At 37.4% G+C, this 24,277-nt stretch overlaps 2 protein-coding genes across 3 annotated transcripts in view; one reads left to right on the forward strand and one right to left on the reverse strand.

Moving 5' to 3' along the window:
• LOC129020585 (zinc finger protein 708-like) overlaps positions 1 to 19,748 on the forward strand; it is a 32,529-nt gene extending 12,781 nt beyond the window's left edge. Inside the window, exons 2-4 of the mRNA XM_054465152.2 lie at positions 3,516 to 3,642; positions 4,145 to 4,243; positions 11,373 to 19,748. Of these exons, the coding sequence (XP_054321127.2) occupies positions 3,516 to 3,642; positions 4,145 to 4,243; positions 11,373 to 13,423 (2,277 nt within the window). The 3' untranslated portion in view covers positions 13,424 to 19,748. The remainder of the gene's footprint in view (positions 1 to 3,515; positions 3,643 to 4,144; positions 4,244 to 11,372) is intronic.
• The window catches only part of LOC129020591 (zinc finger protein 708), a 325,243-nt gene that overhangs the window by 88,619 nt on the left and 212,347 nt on the right, over positions 1 to 24,277 (reverse strand). The gene's annotated exons all lie outside the window — the stretch shown is intronic.

Genomic DNA, 24,277 nt, shown 5'->3' on the forward strand with positions numbered 1-24,277 from the left:
GTATATTTATGGACTGAATAATTGTTATTATTATTTGTGTTTCTTTTACTTTTCTAAGAATACATATTTATCTTCTAATAAAATTATCCTAGAAAACTTTAAAAGATATGTTTAAATTGCTTATTAGTATACGTTACAAAATTGACAGCAGTGGCAAAAATAGATTAGTGTTACATAAACTCTGGGATTTAACTTTTTTTTTCTTTTTTCTTTTTTTCTTTTTTAGGTGGAGTTTCGCTCTTGTTGCCCAGGCTGGAGTGCAATGGCGCGATCTCAGCTCACCTCAACCTCCGCCTCCTGGGTTCAAGCGATTCTCCTGCCTCTGCCCCCTGAGTAGCTGGGATTACAGGCATGCACCACCACCCCAGCTAATTTTGTATTTTTAGTAGAGATGGGGTTTCTCCATGTTGGTCAGGCTGGTCTTGAACTCCCGACCTCAGGTGATCCACCCACCTCGACCTCCCAGAATGCTGGGATTACAGGCATGAGCCACTGTGCCAGGCTGGGATTTAAGTTTTTCTTAGGTAAGCTTAGGCAAAACAGAACTGGAAATACTCCAGTGATGTAGAAAACAAATTCTACCTAGGTTCTTTTCCCTGCCCCAGTTCTGATCAGATTCACCATTTTTGGAGGCCTTATTTAGGTCTGGCCCCACTCTGGAGTCTTTCCTTACAAAACTGATTTATAAAGATTCAAGTTTTTGGGGGTAAATCCTGCTGACTTTCTAGAGCTGCTGCTCACAATATCCTGAAAGCCAAAAGCAGATACGTAAGAAAAATAAACTATCCATTTTAAGATCTTAATTTTTAAATTTTGTAGTAAAACCAGTGCTTACAGAAACATTCCATTTAGCAAATTTTCTATTCCTGCAGATCCAGTAGCTGCTCTACAAGTCATAAACAAGTAAATATAAACACAAAAAAATTTCTCTAAACTACATTCTAAATCCTGAGAATTATTGAACACTTAGTATGAACTTTCAAGGTGTTAGTAGGACATAATAACAAATAATAACACATAATGTGTTATTCCCAGCACAGTGCTCTGTAACATACTATTGAGCACATAGTATCTGCTTAATAAACAGTGCATTAGTTCATGTGTACATGTTGTTTTTTAAATGCAGACTTATTCAGACATTGCTGCCTTCTGTGTCCTCTGTAAACTTTAGAGAGCCAACAAAGAATATGAAACTTTCCATTTTTTGTCTTTATTTGGGTGTCAGAAATATTGTATTGTGACAAGAGTGTGGCATGTAAGGGACTCTGTGCTGTGCCTGCTTTCTCTAACTAATGCTAATAATGAGCCCAGGGGGAGCAACATCAACATTAACAGGGGACTTGTTTGAAACACCCATCCATGGACCCTTTCCAAACCTACAGAATCACATTACATAAAGTGGGACCAACATTACCAAGTGATTTTTGAGCTCATTAAAGCTTGAGAGGCAATGCTTAGCTAAGTGGTTATCAGCCTAGACTTCTCATTAGCATTACATGGCCAATTTGCAGAAATATCTTTACTTGTACCCTTTCCACAAGTTCTGTTTATTGTTCTAGGTGAAAGTATTCATGTTGTTTTAATTGTTTCTCATGTGATTCTAAGGTGAGGCCAGAATCAACTGTGTGGGGTTCAAGATACACTCATGAGAGTCAAGTCCCACCTTTGCACTAAAAGTTAGTCACAGGGACTGTTCTGTTTGGTTTTCATAGGGAGAGGTCAGTGTCACCCATATTTCCATTACTGTAGCAGAAATTGCTGGTGTTTGTGGCAAAAGCAGGCACCTGAAGACAGAAATAGAGAAACATATTTTTATATTCATCGAGCAGTTCATTGTTCCTGAATCTCTGCTGTTATAAAGGACAGAAATGGGTGGCCTTTTTCTGCAGGTCTTAGTTCTTTTTTCTGTGGGTGTGAGGCTAGCAGGTAAACGGGTGGTGCTGATACCTTTTAAGGAATTTTCTCAAGATGCAGGTGTAACTTCTCCAGAGAATGTCATCTGAAAAGCATTTCCAAGGACGTCGAAAGAGGAAAAATGACTTTTTTCTTTTTTTTTTTTTTTTTTTTTTAGCTAAACATGTCTCAGATGAAGAGCTGTGTCCACTCTGCCTCCTGGAGTGCGATGCATTTAGTCCTTGCAAACCTTTACTTCTCTACTTGTATTTCTTTCCCCTAATGAGTTTAACTGCTTTAAAAAATTCTTGTGATAGTCAATGGTCTCTGCAAAATATTTCACGCCTGTATCCCAGAGCCTTCTCTACACTTTCTAAATCATGACTTCTTATATGCCATGCAGAATTCTTACCATGAATTTTTGATCTGCAATATTAAAAATGTTTCTCTTGTTGCTGTTGAACATGGGAAGATATGGATACTCAAGATTCCTACTGGGGGAACGTCCTTAGTAAAGATGGAGAACATGTAATGTTGAGGTTTCATATGTGTTCTTCATTAGCTCTATTCAGAACAGGATTAAGAAAATGCTTATTTAAACTGGATGGCATTTATTACCCTGAAAGTTCTGAAAAAAATAATTATTGTGAGATACCCACTTTCTAGGGTGCTAAAGAAAGACTACTTTAAATTGTTATTAAAAATTACAGAACATAGAAGATATCTGCATCTTGAACTCTGCATAAAACTGATTTTTCTGTGTGGTTAAATTGAGACTATACTTTTTGGGGGGCAATATCTCAGTAACGAGGCTGTGTTCTTCGGTGTGCATCAACGCATCACAAAAATTTGTCCCCATGCAGTTGATTTTAAATATACTTCAAGAGCTCTCAGAAATATTCATTTCACTATAGAGTTAATTATTTTTCTCCTCATTATTAAGTATTTTTTTAATGTAGCTAAAGAAGCGCTGTGCACAAATCACCACATTTAATCTGGCAGCTGCTTTTCTTAGGTTTTCTTTGCATATGTCTATCTTTGGAAAATGAAGACTCTTTGTTTACAGGTGACAAAAATGGGGTAAAACACAGGCTCTTCCACTTACTGGGTGTTTGACAAAATATTCTTTTTGGGCCAAACACATTGGCATTACTAGTGAGCTTGTTAGAAATTCAGAATCTCAGACTTTTATTTCACATCTTCTGAAAAAAAATCTGCATAAGATCTCCAGTTTATTGTACACATTAAAACTTGAGAGGTGCCGTCTAACTGAACGTGTCATTTTTGCCTGAAAAATATGTACTACTCATTCTTTGTGATGCAAATATAACACTAAAAAATGTACATGTTTGTGTTTATGCCTTTGGTTTTTATACTTTATTGTTCATAAAATTATCATATATAGAGCGGTATTGTGGATCTTATACCATTCTCTTCTCTCAGAGAATACATTAGAGAATATTTCTGTGTTTAAAATTGTTGGATGATTTCAGTCATTCCTGTAAGTCAGAACCAATTTTCTTTACTCTCTCATTTAACCTTAATTCAAATGATAAATTCTGCCCATGGACACTTGTAAATGTGTGTGTGTGTGTGTGTGTGTGTGTGTGTGTGTGTTTCAGGGGCCATTGACATTTAGGGATGTGGTCATAGAATTCTCTCAGGAGGAGTGGCAATGCCTGGACACTGCTCAGCAAGATTTGTATAGGAAAGTGATGTTAGAGAACTTCAGAAACCTGGTGTTCTTGGGTGAGAATAACTTTAATACACAATTCCTTATATACACTAAAAGTTTCATTTCTCCATTTTTGTAGAATAATTGTTGGTAGTTTATGCTTTGCATAAATGCGTTTCTGATGCCTGTTTTCAAAAAATCATGAGGAATTATCCATGTAGAAAAAAATTTCCTCAAGATGTTTTATCTTAACCTGAACTTTTTGCATTCCTGAGCTGGTCTGTACCCTTCACTCTAGAGTAGTGGTAATCTCAGAAATTTAGTAGTATAAAATATTGTTGCCCATATGTTAAAATCTATTTGCCACCAGTAATTTTTGATTCATAAGCACTGAGTAGCAAAATTAAGGACCTACAAATTTAAAATATTTTCTAAATGCTAAGAACTTCCTGTCATTAAATAGTATTTTGGGATGAATTTTCTAGAATATTCTATTACCTCCTCTTTACTAAGCACAGTAATAGGTAGGTAATTAGAGAATATGAGCAAGATTCATGTTATTTATTTTTAATAAAGCAGGTATTGATGTCTCTAAGCCAGATCTGATCACCTGTCTGGAGCAAGGAAAAGATCCCTGGAATATGAAGAGACACAGTATGGTAGCCACACCCCCAGGTAGGTGAGAGTGAATGAAACAGTTGACATAGATGAAAGGTTAGAAGATTACAGAAAAAAAAAAAAGCAAGTCCCTATAATGTGATTTGGGAAGCTGTGTTCCAAAGCAAATAGATTCTGGGAAGCCTGAGGTGTGTGTTTTGTTTTTTTGTTTTCTTTTTTGTTGTTACTGTCACATAGGGCCATCTTCTGTCTTAGGCTTTTAAATTCTCTAAGGATTCTACTTTCCCTTCATTGATTTTCCTTCAAGTTTACAGTGAGAGCCAGAGTCCTCTTCATGGCATATAAGAGACTACACAATCTGACTGCATTTCCATTGTTTTGGGGGACACACGAATATCTGCATGATTTTGAGAAACTTTATGTTAAACTATTTTTTTAGTTCTCTTTTGCATCACATCTAAAATGTGTGAGAGTAGTAGTCACTGTTCTATTGGTTTTTATGTTAATTTTCTGCACATTCCATCCTTTTTTTATTAGTATATTCTTGAAATATAGTCTGAAATTATAAAATATGATGTCTTTCTGCTTTGTTCTTTTCCCTCAAGATTGCTTTGGCTATTCAAAGTTTATTGTAGTTTTTTTGTTTTGTTTTGTTTTTTGTTTTGAGATGGAGTTTCACTCTTGTTGCCGAGGTTGGAGTGCAAAGGCTCCATCTTGGCTCATCGTAACCTCTGCCTCCAGCGATTCTCCTGCCTCAGCCTCCCGAGTAGCTGAGACTACAGGCATGCACCACCATGAGAGTTTTTAGTAAAAACTCTCATGTTTTTATAAAAAGTTTTATAAAAATTTTGTATTTTTAGTATACCTGCCTCAGCCTCCCAAAGTGTTGGGATTACAGGCGTGAGCCACTACACCCAGCCTTTTTTTCCATTTTATACTTTCATTCCATTTTGGTCATAGAATGTAATTCATAAAATGTCAAATTTAACAAATTTTTAAGACTCCGTTTTTGGTCTAACAGGTGGTCTATCAAAGAGAATGTTGCATAAGCTATTGAGAAGGATATGTTTCCTCATATTCTTGAGGACTCTTCTCTATTTCTCTGTTAAAAATAATTGTACGGGCTGGGCGCGGTGGCTCATGCCTGTAATCCCAACAATTTGGGAGGCCGAGGCAAGTGGATCATCTGAGTTTGGGAGTTTGAGACCAGCCTGACCAACATGGAGAAACCCCGTCTCTACTAAAAATACAAAATTAGCCAGGCATGGTGGCGCATGCCTGTAGTCCTAGCTACTCAGGAGGCTGAGGCAGGAGAATCGCTTGAACCCAGGAGGTGGAGGTTGTGGTGAGCCGAGATCGTGCCATTGCACTCCAGCCTGGGCAACAAGAGCCAACTACATCTCAAAAAAAAAAATTGCATTATACTGCCTTCAATTCCTCTCTTCACTTACTAATATTCTGTCTTGTTTTATTTTTATTACAGAAAGTGGGGTATTGAAATTTCCTACTATAATTATATTGCTGTCTAGGTGTTTCTTCCAGTCTGTCAATATTTGCTTTATATATTTGGAACCTTAGTGTGACATACACACAGACACACACACACATATACACACACACAAATTTGTCATAGGTTCCCAGTTAATAAACCTATTATTGTTTAATGTCCTTCTTTGTCTCTTTGCAGTTTTGACTTAAAGTAATTTATGTAAGATATGACAGTTTTTGACTTAAGATGTAGCTTTTGTAACACTATTTTGACCTCTTCTACTCTCATTTGATTAGTATTTGCATGCAATGTCTAAATCTATCGTGCCACCTTCAGTATGTTTTTATCATTAGATGTCAGCTGACCCTTGTAGAAAGGCAAATTGGATCTTGGTTTTTAATAATTTTAAATAAATTTCTTTATTGAAAGTATGTCTATTGATTGGAAAGTTTTCTGAAACAAAGAGACTTACTAATTTTTTCTGTTGTTCTATTTGATTCTTGCATCTTTGTCCCACATTTTCTCTCTTTCTGTTTCTCTCTGTGGCTGTTTTATTTTTACTTTGATATGCTTTTACTTTTTTATTTTGTTTTCTGTATCTATATAGGCATATTCTTTGTGGTACATGGGGGATAACATAAAACCTCTAAAAGATACAATGTATTTCAGTCTGGTTAAAAATGAACTTTAGTTGCATGCAAAAATTTTTTCTCATTACATATGTTCTCAGATTTGTCCTAGATGTTGCTAATTATATTTTTATTTGTATATTTATTAACAGATGTTTATAATGATTTCTATGCCTTTATCTTTCAAATTTTGGAGAATAATTAAAAATTTCTTCTGTGCCATTATGATAATGCTAAGAAATTTATTTTTGTGTATGTGCATATCTTTCCCAGAAAATAATGTGTTTTAATATGACTTTGTGTTGCTTTGTTGAATCATCTTATTTTCATTGGAAGCAACGCTTTCAACACCTTTTATATGTAAGGAAGTGCCAATGTACTTTATAAAATTTGGTTATTTTTGAAGTTTGTTTTCTTTTTATTTAGCAGGACAGATTTGGTGATGATATTATACTCACTTGATAACTGTTTTCTTCAGATTTGACTATATCACACAGTTTCCTTCTGTCCTGAAAAAGTTTTGTTGAGAATCCACTGGCTATCTAATCTCATAAGAGTATTCTTGCAAATAATATAACTTTTTTTTTTTTTTTTTTGAGATGGAGTTTCACTCTTGTTCCCTAGGCCAGAGTGAAATGGTGAGATTTCACCTCACTGCATCCCGGGTTCAAGCAGTTCTCCTACCTCAGCCTCCTGAGTAGCTGGGATTATGGGCATATGCCACCACAACTACACCCTGGCCAACCCCCTAAACACCACACTCCACATTAAACCCGAATGATACTTCCTGTTCCCCTACACAGTTCTACGATCTATCCCCAACAAACTAGGAGGCGTTCTAGCCCTCTTACTATCTTACTCATCCTAGCAGCAATTCCTGCACTCCATATATCCAAACAACAAAGCATAATATTCCGTCCACTAAGCCAATCCCTATATTGATTCCACCCAGCTAAGTTTGTATTTTTAGTAGAGACGGGGTTTCTCCATGTTGGTCAGGCTGGTCTCAATCTGCCGACCTCAGGTGATTCACCCACCTCAGCTTCCCAAAGTGCTGGGATTACAGGCTTGAGCTACTGCGCCCAGCCAACACATCACTTTTATCTTGCAGCTCCCAAGATTCTCTTTTCTGTGACTTTTAAAATTGTGCTTACATATGTGTTTGATATAAATATCTTTGTATTCTAGTTTGTTTGTTGAGCTGCTTCATTTTTACATCATTTTTAAAAGATTTCTCAGTTATTTTTTATATTTTTTACCTCCATAATTTGTTTTTCTAATATTTTAAATATTTCTGTTCTTATTTCCAGTTTTCTGATTTTCTGTGGTTCTCTGTGTTCATATTTTACTCATTGAGTATTCAATTTATTTTCAATTTTTAGAATTAATGTATACATTTTTTATTTCTTTCTGAAAAAATTTATAATAATTTTGTTGGAACTACATTGCCCTGTTGTATATATATTCTAATCTTTTATTAAAATTTGCACATTAAAAAAAGTTACCTGTCCCAGTCTTTATAATGTGGCTTTTTCCTGGCATACTTTGAACAATTGTCTGGGTTAGAGATTCTGAGAGTCTCTCAGACATATTCTTACAATGTGTCTTGCCTGAAATTTTGTGTTTATTTTTTAGTTAAGGAAATTATTCATCTTCTTTGTTAATAGTCAGTAATCACTCGCTGCACCTGTTTTCTTTCTGCGGTCCTGCAGTCTCCTCACTGCTGTAACATTTACCTTTGATCTCAGCAGACTCAAACTGTCATTCCAAATTATACCACCATCTCTTTCAGCACTATATGTCATGGGTAACAGAAACCAGTGTCTTCAAAGGCCCCTACAAGCAAGTAATAAAGATATATGAGCCAGTATTTTACTTGTGTTTTTTTATTTTTTTATTTTTTTTTAAGGCCACATTTTTTTAATTGACAACTCAATCTCTACATACATACAGTATTGCATGAATTATAAGCAGATCAACAATTATATTATTGATGCAAACTCATGAGCATTTACATAAAACTACCGCTCTAGGTTTTGGTATGTTTTGTGCCAGCTACTTTAGTGAATAAAAGAAACATAAAGGAACTCAACTACTTGAATTCATGAGAATCAGCTTTCAATAAAAGCCTATGTGTCATCTCATAGAGTACTTAATATGTCAAACCCAGGAAAATCAGTAATTAAGTAACAAAAGGAACACTTATTAAGAAAATTTGGGGATAAAAATGTTAGGCTAAAATATTAAGAACTTTAGCAACTGGACTGAAGTACCAGAAAGTATATGCACACCGGGAATTTTAAGAAAAGATCCCCATATTCTCCTGCACAATGAGGACCACATTCCAAAAACATAATTCTGGGTTGTTACAGTGTCTTCTCTGCTACAAACCATAGTTTCAAAGATGAAAGAAACAAGATGGTAATTCACATAAAAGGGTTTTAAAATTCTTCCCACTCAAAATAAAATAAAAATAATATGATCTCCATCAAATTATAAAGAAATTCTATTAAAATGGTGACCAAATAAAGAAGTCAGACCATTTGCCTTCACTGACTGCCTCAGAGGGCAGAGAATGTGTCATCTACAAGGAAGAGGAGATGGGGGTAGAGTCCCCACTCTCCCCTGGCCTGTGGTGTGGGGGTGGACAGGAGTCCTTTGGCCCCCCTGGGGTTTTGCTTCCACACATAGGGAATTGAGGGAGGTGGGCTAGATGGCTTTAAGAGACCCCTCAACTAAAAGAATCAAAGTCAGCTTGAGATCCTATCTCTGAGCAGGCACATAAGGTGGCAAAAGAAATGAATTAAAAAACAGATGGATGATGTCTTTCTCACCTTTTAATACCATCACTGAGAACTAATCTGTACTATAGTTGAAGAAAATCTTAGCCCGGTACTATTAAAGGGTACACAATGAGGCATCTGACAATTAAATTTTTCATAAAAATGTATAAAAAGGCTATATTAAGTTTGGGTGGGAAAACAATGCACTACCATGTTACTACCAGCAGTCAGGACATCCTGTCTCAGATTTTAGGAGTCGCCGATCTGGTTGGGAGAAATGCTGAGGGGGATGCATGTTCAAGCCATTAAGTAGAGAGCTAAGGAGTGCACACTGTTCAGGAAATGGATAAACAGGTGCCCAGGAAGGCAACTTTAATGAAACTCGTTCTAAAACAAAGGATGTAAGAGACCTAAATGATCCAAAGAGAGTGATGGCTTCTCATTTTCTGTCCCCTAATGAGAATACAAATATTTCTTCTGGGATCTAACACACTAGCTTCATTTTCAAGATGCATCACTTTATTTTCCTTACAAGGCAGCAGCACACTAAGGACGTGACAGTCACATGATTTCTGCAGTGAGCACCAAGGCTTCCAGGAGTTTTCTTGGAACCTACAGCCAGAAGAGTCCTGAGATTTCAAATATTAAAGCTTTCTCTACAGCCACAAGTCCCTTTGATGTTTGGGTTATTGAACACAAACTCACTGGATAATTTGTCTTCAACACAGTCCATTTCTGTTCCTAAAACTGTTAGCTTTGCTTTCTTTTTGATGAATACTCTGACTCCATCTTGAATAACTTCTTCATCAGAATCTCTTTTTGTCTTTGTATATTCTAGAGTATAAGAAAGGCCATTACAGCCACTGGTTTGGACACCAACTTTTACACCTACAAGCTCAGGATTACCTTTTTCTTTCTTTTTTTTTTTTTTTTTGAGATGGAGTCTCGTTCTGTCACACTGGCTGCAGTGCAGTGGCGTGATCTCAGCTCACTGCAAGCTCCACCTCCCGAGTTCACACCATTCTCCTGCCTCAGCATCCTGAGTAGCTGGGACTACAGGCACCTGCCACCATGCCTGGCTGACTTTTTGTATTTTTAGTAGAGATGGGGTTTCACTGTGTTAGCCAGGATGGTCTGGATCTCCTGACCTCAGGATCCGCCCACCTCAGCCTCCCAAAGTGTTGGGATTACAGGCGTGAGCCACCATGCCTGGCTAGGCTTATGTTTAAGAAGTTGTTTTACCTTGTTTACTGCTGAAGGTGTCAGGGTGAGGGTGGCCTGGGTGGGCTGCAGCTTCCTCTTGCTCACAGCCTGGACAGTTGCCCGGACTAAGGAAGCTGACATCTTCACCATCCCAATGCCCCAGTGCCTCAGGCCAGAGCTCGGCTGCCTCAGCCTCTCTCCATGGACATGGCAGTTGCATTCTACTTGTGTTTTTTAAAAAATACATATATATAAAATGTTGGCAATTTACTTCTTTTTTTCTTTTTTCTTTCTTTTTTTTTTTTTTTTGAGATGTAGTCTCGCTCTGTTGCCCAGGCTGGAGTGCAATGGTGTGATTTTGACTCACTGCTACCTCTGCCTCCTGGATTCAAGCAATTCTCCTGCCTCAGCCTCTTGAGTAGCTGGGATTACAGGTTGAGTCACCATGCCCAGCTGGAAATTTACTTCTTTTTGTTTTTTTGAGATGGAGTCTTGCACTGTCACCCAGGCTGGAGTGCAATGGTGTGATTTCGGCTCACTGCAACCTCTGTCTCTTGGGTTCAAAGAATTCTGCCTCAGCCTTCTGAGTATCTGGCACTACATGCACACACCACCATGCCCAGCTAATTTTTATATTTGTAGTAGAGACGGGGTTTCACAATGTTGGCCAGGATGGTCTCAATCTCCTGACCTCGTGATCCAAATGCTTCAGCCTCTCAAAGTGCTGGGATTACAGGTGTGAGCCACCACATCTGGGGCAATTTACTTCTAAAGGCATTATGTTATATTGGGGAGAAGGAACAGCTGTGTTGGGTAAATGTAACAAACTTTTTTTCTTCTGTGTGACTTTTTGCATTGTGCTCACTTGGGGTACTTTAAACATTTAACTCATTTATAATTTTCTCTCAGATGTATTTTGGTTAGTATGTTTTTGTTATGTATGTCTATAAAAAATTAGGGCCTTTGGTATTTTGCTGTATCATCTTGTATATGTAGTTTGTATAATGTTATAGTTTAGATTTGTAATCTATATTTATCTGAGTCTAGTAAGTGGAGTAATTTGATATTTTTATTTCTTTCAGTTAAATATTCTCATTTTGCCGAGGACCTTTGGCCACAGCCAGGCATAAAAGATTCTTTCCAAAAAGTGATACTGAGAGAATATGGAAAATATGTACATAAAGATTTACAGCTAAGAAAAGGCTGTAAAAGTGTGAATGAGTGTAATGTACAAAAAGAAGGTTATAATGAACTAAACCAGTGTTTGACAACTACCCAGAGCAAAATATTTCAATGTGATAAATATGTGAAAGTCTTTCATAAATTTTTAAATTCAAATACACATAAGACAAGACATACTGGAAAGAAACCTTTCAAATGTAAAAAATGTGGTGAATCATTTTGCATGCTTTTACACCTAAGTCAACATAAAAGAATTCATATTAGAGAGAATTCTTACCAATGTGAAGAATGTGGCAAAGCCTTTAAATGGTTCTCAACCCTTACTAGACACAGGAGAGTTCATACTGGAGACAAATCCTACAAACATGAAGAACGTGGAAAAGGTTTTAACCAGTCCTCAACTCTTACTAGACATAAGGTAATTCATGCTGGAGAGAAACACTACAAAAGTGAAAAGTGTGGCAAAGATTTTAAACAGTCCTCAGACCTTACTAAACATAAGATAATTCATGCTGGAGAGAAACCCTACAAATGTGAGGGATGTGGCAAAGCTTTCTGCCAGTTCTCATACCTTACTAAACATAAGATGATTCATACTGGAGAGAAACCCTATAAATGTGAGGAATGTGGCAAAGCTTTTAACTGGTACTCACACCTTACCAGACATAAGATAATTCATACTGGAGAGAAACCCTACAAATGTGAAGAATGTGGCAAAGCCTTTAATGTATTCGCAACCCTTACTAGACATAAGATAATTCATACTGAAGAGAAACCCTACAAATGTGAGGAATGTGGCAAAGCTTTTAAACAGTCCTCAAACCTTACTACTCATATGAAAATTCATTCTGGAGAGAAACCCTACAAATGTGAAGAATGTGGCAAAGCTTTCTTCCGATTCTCATACCTTACTACACATAAGATAATTCATACTGGAGAGAAACCCTACAAATGTGAGGAATGTGGCAAAGCTTTTAACTGTTACTCCTACCTTACTGCACATAAGATGATTCATACTGGAGAGAAACCCTACAAATGTGAAGAATGTGGCAAAGCTTTCTACCGATTCATTTACCTTACTACACATAAGAGAATTCACACTGGAGAGAAACCCTACAAATGTGAAAAGTGTGGCAAAGCTTTCTACCGATTATCTTATCTTACTACACATAAGATGATTCATACTGTAGAGAAACGCTACAAATGTGAGGACTGTGGCAAAGCTTTTAACTGGTACTCACGCCTTACTACACATAAGAGAATTCATACTGGTGAGAAACCTTACAAATGTGAAGAATGTGGCAAAGCCTTTAGTGTATTCTCAACCCTTACTAAACATAAGATAATTCATACTGGAGAGAAACCCTACAAGTGTGAAGAATGTGGCAAAGCCTTTAATGTATTCTCAACCCTTACTAAACATAAGAGAATTCATAATGGAGAGAAACCCTACAAATGTTTAGAATGTGGCAAAGATTTCTACCAATTCTCATACCTTACTACACATAAGATGATTCATACTGGAGAGAGACCCTACAAACATGAAGAAAGTGGCAAAGTTTTTAACTGTTCCTCACAAATTACTAGACATAAGATAATTCATACTGGAGAGAAACCCTACAAATGTGAAGAATGTGGCAAAGCTTTTAAAAAATCCTCAAACCTTACTAATCATAAGATAATTCATACTGGAGAGAAACCCTACAAATGTGAAGAATGTGGAAAAGCTTTTAACCAGTCCTCAACTCTTACTAGACATAAGAGAGTTCATACTGGAAGGAAGCCCTACAAATGTGAAGCATGTGGCAAAACTTATAACTGGTCCTCAAACCTTACTAAACATAAGAAAATTCATACTGGAGAGACACCCTACAAATGTGAAGAATGTGGCAAAGCTTTTAACCAATCTTCAACCCTTACTATACATAAGATAATTCATATTGGAGAATAACACTACAAATGTGAAAAATGTGGCAAACCTTATAACCAGTACTCATACTTTACTACACATAGGAGAATTCATATGGAAGAGAAATTCTAAAATGTGAAGAATGTGGCAAAGGCTTTGACTGGTCCTCTACCCTTCCTAAAGATAAAAGAGTTTGACTGGGTGTGGTGGTTCATGCCTGTAATCCCAGCACTTTGGGAGGCTGAGGCAGGCAGATCACCTGGTCAAGAGTTCAAGACCAGCCTGGCCAATATGGTGAAACCCCATCTCTACTAAAAATATAAAAAATTATCCAGGTGTAGTGGTGCACACCTGTAATCCCAGCTACTCTGGAGGCCTAGGTGGAAGAATCACTTGAACTCAGGAGGTGGAGGTTGCAGTGAGCTGAGATTGCTCCACTGCACTCCAGCCTGGATGACAGAGAGAGACTCTATCACAGAAAAAAAAAAAAAAAAGATAAGAGAGTTCATGCTAGAGAGAAACCCTGCAAATGTGAAGAATGTGAGAAAGCTCTAACCAGTCCTCACACCTTACTACACATAAGAGAAATCACACTGGAAGGAAACCCTACAAATGTGAAGAATGCAAGAAAGCTTTTAACTGGTACTCATGCCTTACTACACATAAGATAATTCATACTGGAAAGAAACTCTACAAATGTCAAGAATGTGGTAAAGCTTTTAACCAGTACTCAACTCTTACTACACATAAGATAATTCATACTGGAAAGAAACTCTACAAATGTCAAGAATGTGGTAAAGCTTTTAACCAGTACTCAACTCTTACTACACATAAGGTAATTCATGCTGGAGAGATACCCTACAAATGTGAAGAATGTGGCAAAGGTTTTTATTGATTCTCATAGTTTACTAAACATAAGATAATTCATTCTGGACAGAAATTCTACAAATGTGAAGAATGTGGCAAAGCCTTTAATTGGTCCTCAACACTTACTAAACAGAATTCATAGCAGAGAGAAATCCTACAAATGTGAAGAATGTCACAAACTTTTAACCACTTCTCAACCCTGATGACACATAAGGTAATTCGTGCTGGACAGAAACCCTACAAATATGAAGAATATCTCAAAACTTTTTATAGATTCTCATACCTTATTAAACATAAAATCCTACAGGAGAGAAATTATACAAATGTGAAGAACGTGGCAAAGCTTTTAAGAAATCCTCATCCATTACTAAACAAGATAATTTGTACTGGAGAGAAAACCTACAAATGTGAGGAATGTGGCAAAGCCTTTAATGGTCCCCTCAACTTTCTGCACATAAGATAATTTATACTGTAGAGAACCCTTACAAATGTGAAAAATGTAGCAAACCTTTTAACTAATCCTCAACCGTTACTACACATAAGATAATTAATGCTGGAGGGAAATCCCACCCATGTGGCAAAGCTTTTAACCAGTCCTCAAACCTACTAGACATAAGATAACTCATACTGGAGAAAAATCTTAGAAATGTGAAGGATGTGGTAAAGCCATTATGCAGTCCTCAACTCCCACTAAACATAACATAATTCATACTGGAGAGAAACCTCACAACTGTGAAGAATGTGGCAAAGCTTTTAACCAGTCCTACAAACCTTTTTGAACAAAATAATTTATACAGGAGAGAAACCCTACAAATGTGAGGAATGTGACAAAGCCTTTAACCAGTCCTCAATTCTTACCAAACATAAGAAAATTCATACTGGAGATTAACCTTATGAGTGTGAAAAATATGGCAAAAACTTTAACTAGTTCTCAGTTATTATTAGTATTTTTAGAGATGAAGTTTCACTCTTGTTTCCAAGGCTGCAATACAGTGGCATGATTTCAGCTCACTGCAACCTCCGTCTCCCAGGTTTAAGCAATTCTCCTGTCTCAGCCTCCCAAGTAGCTGGGATTACAGGCATACACCACCATACCTGTCTAATTTTGTATATTTACTAGAGATGGGTTTCTCCATGTTGATCAGGCTGGTCTTGAACTCCTGACCTTGTAATCTGCCTGCCTCAGCCTCCCACAGTGCTGGGATTACAGGCATGAGCCACCACACCCAGCCACTAGTCCTCAGATCTTAACACACATAAGATCATTCATACTGGAGAGAAACTCCACAAACCAGAAAGATGTGATAATGCTTTTGACAACACCTCAAATTTTCTAACCATAAAAGCAATCATATTGGTGAGAAATCCTAGAAATGTGAAGAATGTGACAAAGTCTTTAAATGGTTGTCATACTTGACTTTTTTCTTCTGTTTTTGAAGAAAAAAAAGATGAAGTCTCACTCTTGTCCCCCAGGCTGGTGTGCAATGGCATGATGTCGGCTCACTGCAACCTCCGCCTCCCAGGTTCAAGTGATTCTCCTACTTCAGCCTCCCAAGTAGCTGGGATTACAGGCACCTGCCACCACACCTGGCTAATTTTTGTACTTTTAGTAGAGATGGGGTATGACCATCTTGGCCAGGCTGGTCTCGAACTCCTGACCTTAGGTGATCCACCCACCTCGGGCCTCCCAAAGTGCTGGGATTACAGGCATGAGCCACCACTCCCTGCCTTACTTGATTACATGTAATGTAACTCATACTGGAAAAAATTCCTACAAGTGAGAACAATGTGGCAAAACTTTTAACCACCTTATTGCACAGAAAAGCATTTATATTTGAGAAAAATTATACAAATACAGACTGTGAAAAAGACATTAATATCTGCTTACATCTTAACACCAGAGAGTTCATACTTAATAAAAACAAGATAAAGACAATTACTGTCAAAAGGTCTTTCAGAAAAATATAAGCCTTTAAAGTGAAGAAGAGAATTTATATTGAAGATGGACATTACAAACATAGAGGGTTGTAGTACCTTTACTTGAATCAGATTTTATTGTACACATTTTGTACTAGAGGAAAACTCTGAAGCAGTTGCTCAAGCTTTGTTCAACATCAGGGCACTTATATTGGAAAAGTGTCTTGCAAATGTAATAAATGTGGAAAAACACTTTTTCAAAAACTACATCTTAGAAAACACCACAGTTTATACTGAAGAATATTTTTGAAGATGCAGTAAAAATGAAAAAATATTTAATCCAAATTAGGGCTATGTAAATATCAGAATTTATAATAGAAATATATAAGGAACTGACACTTCAGATATACTAAGTCAAGAGTTCTGAGTATAGAAAATAATCTAAAACTAAAGTTGATAGAAAAAGTATTTGTATATAACTTTAAGAGGAGTAAAAGATTTTTTGCAGTGTAATAACTACATTCAAAGTATACTTTATTTCTGGAAAAAATTACAGACTTTGAAAGCAAATGATGTAATTCAACACTCATTTTCCGGTGTTTCTGCATTCTTATTCACTTGTGAAAGCATGTGATCAATTGTTGCTGCATCAAAGATATGAGGGATTCTTTTCCATTAGATGGGCATTATTTTTTATCTTTTCTATGGACAAGTAAGGACATTAGAATATAAGATGCATGATGAAAAAGTGGAGAGGTTCTTTGTGGTTAACTTATACTCTTGAGTGGTGTATGAGGTAGGTGTTAAGAGTATTATTCTTTTGCATTATGAGAAAACTAGTAGTGTATTATTAGTATATTATTGTACTAATTGTACTTTTATATAATAAAATGCAGCACATTTTTAAAATTTTACATTATGTGTGAAGTTGATGTGTTTCAACATTTTTAACATGTTAAAAATGTTAAAGCCAGTGGCTTTAAAGTATAGATAAAGTATCCAAAGTTCCTGTTGGATAAATATTTATTCTTATTTTAATCAATTAAATGTATTTTTCTTAATTTTTGTGGGTATATGAGTATATATACTTATGCTATATATGGCATATTTTGATACACAAATACAATACATAATCATGTGATAAATGTGGTATCCATCACCTCTAGCATTTATCCTTTGTATTACTGACAATCGAATTCTACACTTTTACTTATTTTAAAATGTACAATTATGGCCAGGCACAGTGGCTCACACCTGTAATCACAGCACTTTGGGAAGCTGAGGTGGGTGGATCACCAGGTCAGGAGTTCAAGACCAGCCTGGCCAACATGGTAAAACCCTGTCTCTACCAAAAATACAAAAATTAGCTGGGCATGGTGGCAGGGACCTGTAATCCCAGCTACTTGGGAGGCTGAGGCAGGAGGATCACTTGAACTCAGGAGGTGGAGATTGCAGTGAGCTGAGATCGTGCCACTGCACTCCAGCCTGGGTGAGAGAGCAAGACTTCATCAAAAAAAAGAGAGAGAGAGAGAGGAAGGAAGGAAAGAAATAAAGAATTGGTCTCTATTCTCATGAAACTTTCAGTATAACTTCATAAAATCCTTATGCATTCCTGAGAAGTGGATACATCTGAAGTTTCCTAAAGCCCTACTAACCCAAAGTAACCAGTATCTGAATTTTGTATTATCATTTACTTTATGCAATTTTATCTATAAACAATATACGTTTCAGTGTTGCCTGTTTTTTGGCTCTAGATAAATTCTACAATTTTTCATCTGTGACTTGCTTTTTTATTTACAATTGTTTCCTTCTATTTTTCCATGTTGCTTTGCATAGCTACGGTTGTCCATTTTCACTGCTGCATAGGGTGAATATATATCAATTTTTAAACCAATTCTATAGCCAGTGGTTATTTGTGAATTCCAATTACTCTATATTTTACCAACTCTTGGAATTACTAGACATATTGAGGGGTGAAGCCAGCTGGAATTCCTGGGTCAAATGGGGACTTGGAGAACTTTTCTGTATAGCTAAAGGATTGTAAATGCACCAATCAGCACTCTGTAAAAACGCACCAATCAGCACTCTGTGACTAGCTAAAGGATTGCAAACACACCAATCAGCACTCTGTAAAAAGGCACCCATCAGCACTCTGTGTCTAGCTAAAGGATTGTAAATGCACCAATCAGCACTCTGTAAAAACCCACCAATCAGCACTCTGTGTCTAGCTAAAGGATTGTAAATGCACCAATCAGCACGCTGTAAAAACCCACCAATCAGCACTCTGTGTCTAGCTAAAGGATTATAAATGAACCAATCAGCACTCTGTAAAATGGACCAATCAGTGCTCTGTAAAATGGCCCAATCAGCAGGACGTGGGCAGGGCCAAATAAGGGAATAAAAGCTGGCCACCCAGAGCCAGCAGCAGCAACCTGCTTGGGTCCCCTTCCATGCTGTGGAAGCTTTGTTCTTTCACTCCTCACTGTAAATCTTGCTGATGCTCACTCTTTGGGTCTGCACCACCTTAAAGAGCTGTGACACTCACCACAAAGGTCCACAGCTTCATTCTTGAAGTCACCTAGACCACAAACCCACCAGAAGGAAGAAACTCTGGACACATTGGAAGGAACAAACTCCAGACACACCATCTTTAACAGCTGTAACACTCACCATGAAGGTCTGCAGCTTCATTCTTGAAGTCAGCAAGACCAAGAATCCACCAGATGGAATAAATTCTGGACACAATATTTTTTGGCAAAGTGGAGAATCAGACTGGGATATCATTTATGCTTTTAATTAGCATTTCTGTAGTTACTAATGAAGTTAGCATTTTTCAGAAGTTAATTGGTCAGTTGTGTTTTAAGATGTGCCATCTATTTTTAATGTATTTCATTTCTTTGTGTATTCATATTCTGTAAGGTATATTGTCTAAATACTAATTTTTTGTAATATGTGTTTTTGTAGATTTTTGTCCTAGTTATGATTTGCCTTTCCACCATCTTTATTTAAACATGTTTTTGTAAGTTCTTAATCAAAAGTTCTTAAAATTTGGTCTAATTTATAATATATTGTGCCATGTTTAAGAAACTGTTTTACCTCACTGTTATAACAACAATAATATCCTGTATTTTCTCCTAAAATTTTAAATTCTCATTCTATGTGAAAAATTGTTGCATCAGTTGCTGTGCAGGAATCCAATCTACCCAGGTAGAACCAATTGTTTAGGTATTAGCTTATTGACTTGTTCTACTTTGCCGGTATTATTGTAATACTGAGCTCTCATTTTAATCTATTGGCTGCGACCATAGATGCAATATTTAATAAAAATGTTGATAGCAGCATCCTTATAATGTTTATGACATCAAAAGACAAGTTTTCAATGGTTTATCATGTACATTTGCTATAGTATATTTTAGATACCTTCCATATTTAGAAAATAAAATTTCCTTTTATTTTTAGTTTGCTAAAAGGTTTTTACCAAGCTCTTTTTCTGTGCCTATTGTATATACACATATAGATTTTACAAAGTTTAACTTATCTTGTACTCTCGAGATAAACTTATTCATGGTTTTACTTTTTTTTTTTTTTTGAGATGGAGTCTCGCTCTGTCATCCAGGCAGGAGTGAAGTGGTGCAATCTTGTCTCACTGCAACCTCTGCCTCCTGGGTTCAAGTGATTCTCCTGCCTCGGCCTCCCAAGTAGCTGGGACTACAGGTGCATGCCACCATGCCCGGTTAATTTTTGCATTTTTAGTAGAGACGGGATTTCACCATATTGGCCAGACTGGTCTTGAACTCCTGACCTCATGATCCACCCAACTCGGCCTCCCAAAGTACTGGGATTATAGGCATGAGCCACCACTCCCAGCCGTGTTTACTTATTTTATACAGAGCAAGATTCAGTTTGTTAGCAAATGCTTTAAAACTTTAAAATCTGTCTTTATGAATGATACTTTTATAGTTATTCATGTTTTGTCTCTGTCAATCTTTGGTATTAACTCTCAGAAACTGAGTTGTGCAGTGTTTTTACTTCTTCTGTTTTTTGAAAGATTAAATAATATCAACAGTACGCTTTTCATTTTTAAACTTTAAATGTCTGAAAGACTTACCTGTAGAGTTTTCTGACACTGACATTTGTTGCATATGTGTTAATTTCATCTGCTCTCTCATCTAGTTTACTAGTTCTGTCTAGTGCACCTAAGTTCAAATGTGGTTAGTGAGTTCTTTTAGTTATTGTATTATTCATTCCACAACTTAGTTACTTTTTAAATTATTTTAGAGTTCCTAATGTCCTGTAGATACTTTCATTTGTCTTATTTAAATATGGTAAGCCTAGTTGTTTTTAATATTTTTGCCAATAAATCTAATATTGGATGTCATTGCAGGTTTGTTTCTGTTATTCCTTCTTCTGGTGTCTTTCACACTGTCTTCTTTATTGTGAGTTTTGTCATCTTTGGTTGCTTGCTAGTCACTGTTCATAGAAAATTACTTGCAAGTTTCATCAAGGACTGGATGAGATGTTACCTTCTTTAAGAAAGTTTGCTTTTGCTTCTTTCAGTTTTCTGAAAATTTTACAATGTGGAACAATCATTTGGACAACTTTAAGTAATGTGGTTCATTCAAAATTTATATAACTGATGGAGAAATATATGTAAGATCAATGTGTGGTGACAAGATTGTAGAAATTTCTTTCTTTTTAAAAATTTTTCTTTATCACCTGCCCTCAACCTCAGCACAGTCTTGTATGCCATTCCTCAGTGTTGGGAAGAAAGGGACTGTTTGGGTCATACATAGCCTTTGAACTCCCAGGTTAATTTTGAGAAGGTTTTTATAATAATTCCCAAGTGCTAAACATCCAAAAGTACATAATAAATGTTAGGTAACATCATTATACTAGTAATTCTGAACACAATATTTTAAGTGTTCAGCTGCACTATTGTGTTCTATGAAAAGAAGGTTTTTGTTTAGAATATTTTCCAATGGATTGATTACGTGTTATAAATTGCAAATATGTTTGTAGTTTGTATAAGGCAAAGAATGAGATGTTTGGATTCAAAGATGCATAAGATCAAACACTAAGACAATTTTCTATGTAGTTGAGGAGAAAGAGTGGATGTTGAAAAAACCAATGCAGCTCATGGATTGCAAGTTTCTGCCTCCTGTTCCCACCTAATCTGGCTGTGCCTGGCTGCCAGCAGCCAAGATTTGCTTTACAATACTGAAGAAAAAGTATTAAGAAAGCGAACCCCATAGTCTGTTTATATATACAAATATAAAGCAATGTTCTTCTCTAATGTGAGGAATATGTTCAGGAAAGCTAAAATGATTTCAAAGTAAGAAAGTAAAAAGTTGGCTGCATGAGCACATCTAGCTCTACAGGCTGAGTTTCTTTTGGAGTGAGGCGCTAACATGAAAGGCAAGAGAAAGATTAGAAAATAATAATTTTGCCTTTGAGTACTTTATATTTTTTATATTTCCATGAATTCCATTAATAACAAAATTGTATGAATGCATTTTTTTCTGTAAACATTATTTTGGATATAGTGTCTGACTCTGATGCCCCAGATTGAGTGCAGTGGTGAGTTTACAGCTCACTGCAGCCTCGATATACAATGCTCAAGTGGGTCTTTCACCTCAGCCTCTCAAGTAGCTGGGACTACAGGTGGGTACCACCATGTACAGCTAATTTATTTGATTTTTAGTTTTGATAAGATCTCAATATGTTGCCAACACTTGTCTTAAACTCCTGAACTCAAACAATCATTCCCCCTCATCTTTCCAAAACAGGATTACAAACATAAACAAGCACACTTTACCCATATAAGTATTTTTAAATATTACAGACAGCACTTTGGGAGGCTAAGACAGGAAGATTGCTTGAACAAAAGAGTGTAACATCTGCCTGGGCAATGTAGCAATACCTCATCCCTACAAAATGAAACAACAACAAAGAGAATGCTGGTATCATGTGAAAATCACTACATTCTTAACCTCAGTGCCCTTTTGCGGACAAACTCTGTATAAGTTTGTTTTATCTTTACAAAGATTTGGATGTATATGTGTGATTTCACGTACCCTTTGAAGTAGTATTGCATGTGTGTTTCCTTGGGTGAGATAGTGTGTTCGATGGTTATAAGAGCAGGCTCAAAGTACCTGTAAAACCTTGGGCAAGTTGTTTTTTGTTTGTTTGTTTTCGTTTTTGAAATGGAATCTCGCTGTGTTGCCCAGGCTGGAGTGCAATGTTGCGATCTCGATTCACTGCAACCTCCGCCTCCTGGGTTCAAGCAATTCTCCTGCCTCAGCTTCCCAAGTAGCTGGGATTACAGGTGCCTTCCACCATGCCCAGCTAATTTTTGTATTTTTAGTAGAGATGGCGTTTCACCATGTTGGCCAGGCTGGTCTCGAACTCCCGACCTCAGGTGATCTGCCCTCCTCGGCCTCCCAAAGTCCTGGGATTACAGGCCTGAGCCACCTCGCCTGGCCAGGCAAATTTCTTAACCTCTCTGTCTCATCTATCACTTGGGAATAATAACATGGCCAGTAAAATCAGTGTTGTTCTTTGAACATATTAATAAAGTAGAAAAAGTTATTTTAAGAGCAATAAAAATATTAAACCCAAAAGAGGATATTTATAGATAAAGTCAAGATTTTAAAATGATATTGTAGGGAGCTGAGGCACGAGAATGGCGTGAACCCGGGAGGCGGAGATTGCAGTGAGCTGAGATCACACCACTGCACTCCAGCCTGGGCACAGAGTGAGACTCCGTCTCAAAAAAAAAAAAAAAGTTTGCCTTTAATCTATTTTCTTCATGTCTAAACATTAAAAGTCAAGACTGTGGACAGATTTGAAGACGTGGAGTTTTTTTCTCATGTAGCCCTATCATTCTTTTGTTTTGTTTCCTTTTAAGACAGAGTCTTGCTCTGTTGCTTAGGCTGGAGTGTAGTGGCGCGATCTCGGCTCACTGCAACCTCCGCCTCCCAGATTCTAGCGATTCTCCTGCCTCGGCCTCCTGAGTAGGTTGGGATTAAAGTCACCCACCACCATGCACAGCTAATTTTTGTATTTTTAGTAGAGATGGGGTTTCACCATATTGGCCAGGCTGGTCTCGAACTCCTGACCTTGTGGTCTGCCCATCTCAGCCTCCCAAAGTGCTGGGATTACAGGCGTGAGCTACCATGCCCAGCCTTTTTTTTTTTTTTTTTTTTTTTTTGAGACAGAGTCCCACTCTGTCACCCAGGCTAGAGTGCAGTGGCAAGATCTGGGCTCACTGCAAATTCTGCCTCCCAGATTCTAGCGATTCTCCTGCCTCAGCCTCCTGAGTAGCTTGGGATTAAAGTCACCCACCACCAGGCACGGCTAATTTTGGTATTTTTAGTAAAGACGGGGTTTCACCATATTGTCCAGGCTGGTCTTGAACTCCTGATCTTGTGATCCACTCACCTCAGCCTCCCAAAGTGCTGGGATTACAGGCGAGAGCTACCGTGCCCAGGCTTTTTTTTTTTTTTTTTTTTTTTTTGAGACAGAGTCCCGCTCTGTCGCTCAGGCTGGAGTGCAGTGGAAAGCTCTGGGATCACTGCAAATTCTGCCTCCCAGGTTTAAGTGATTCTCCTGCCTCGGCCTCCTGAGTAGCTGGGATTACAGGCATACGCCACCACGCCCAGCCAATGTATATATTTTTAGTAGAGACGGGGTTTCATCATGTTGGCCATGCTGGTCTCAAACTCCTGACCTCAAGTGATCTGCCCATCTTGGTCTCCCAAAGTGCTGGGATTATAGGCGTGAGCCACCGCGCCTGGTGGCCCTATCATTCTTTGTTCACTGTATGATCTTTAGAAGAAAGGTGGGCAAAATGTGGCCAGCAATGGTCTACCTGTGGTGATTTTATTCTTGATACCTTCTGATCTTTCCATGGCCACTATCTGTTCCACCCTCGGGACAGCACAGAGACGTTGATAGAGAGAGGCTGTCCCCTCACCACTGGCAGAATATGGACGTTCAAACCCTTCACCTTCCTGACGTCAGAGCTGACACATTCAATACAACAGCTATTGGCCATGTGTGGGCCTGCTACTGGGTGCCTGGAATGTCGCTGCAATTTGCTAGAAACTAAAT

The sequence above is a fragment of the Pongo pygmaeus genome, chromosome 20, assembly GCF_028885625.2.
Source record: "Pongo pygmaeus isolate AG05252 chromosome 20, NHGRI_mPonPyg2-v2.0_pri, whole genome shotgun sequence".
Taxonomy (NCBI): domain Eukaryota; kingdom Metazoa; phylum Chordata; class Mammalia; order Primates; family Hominidae; genus Pongo; species Pongo pygmaeus.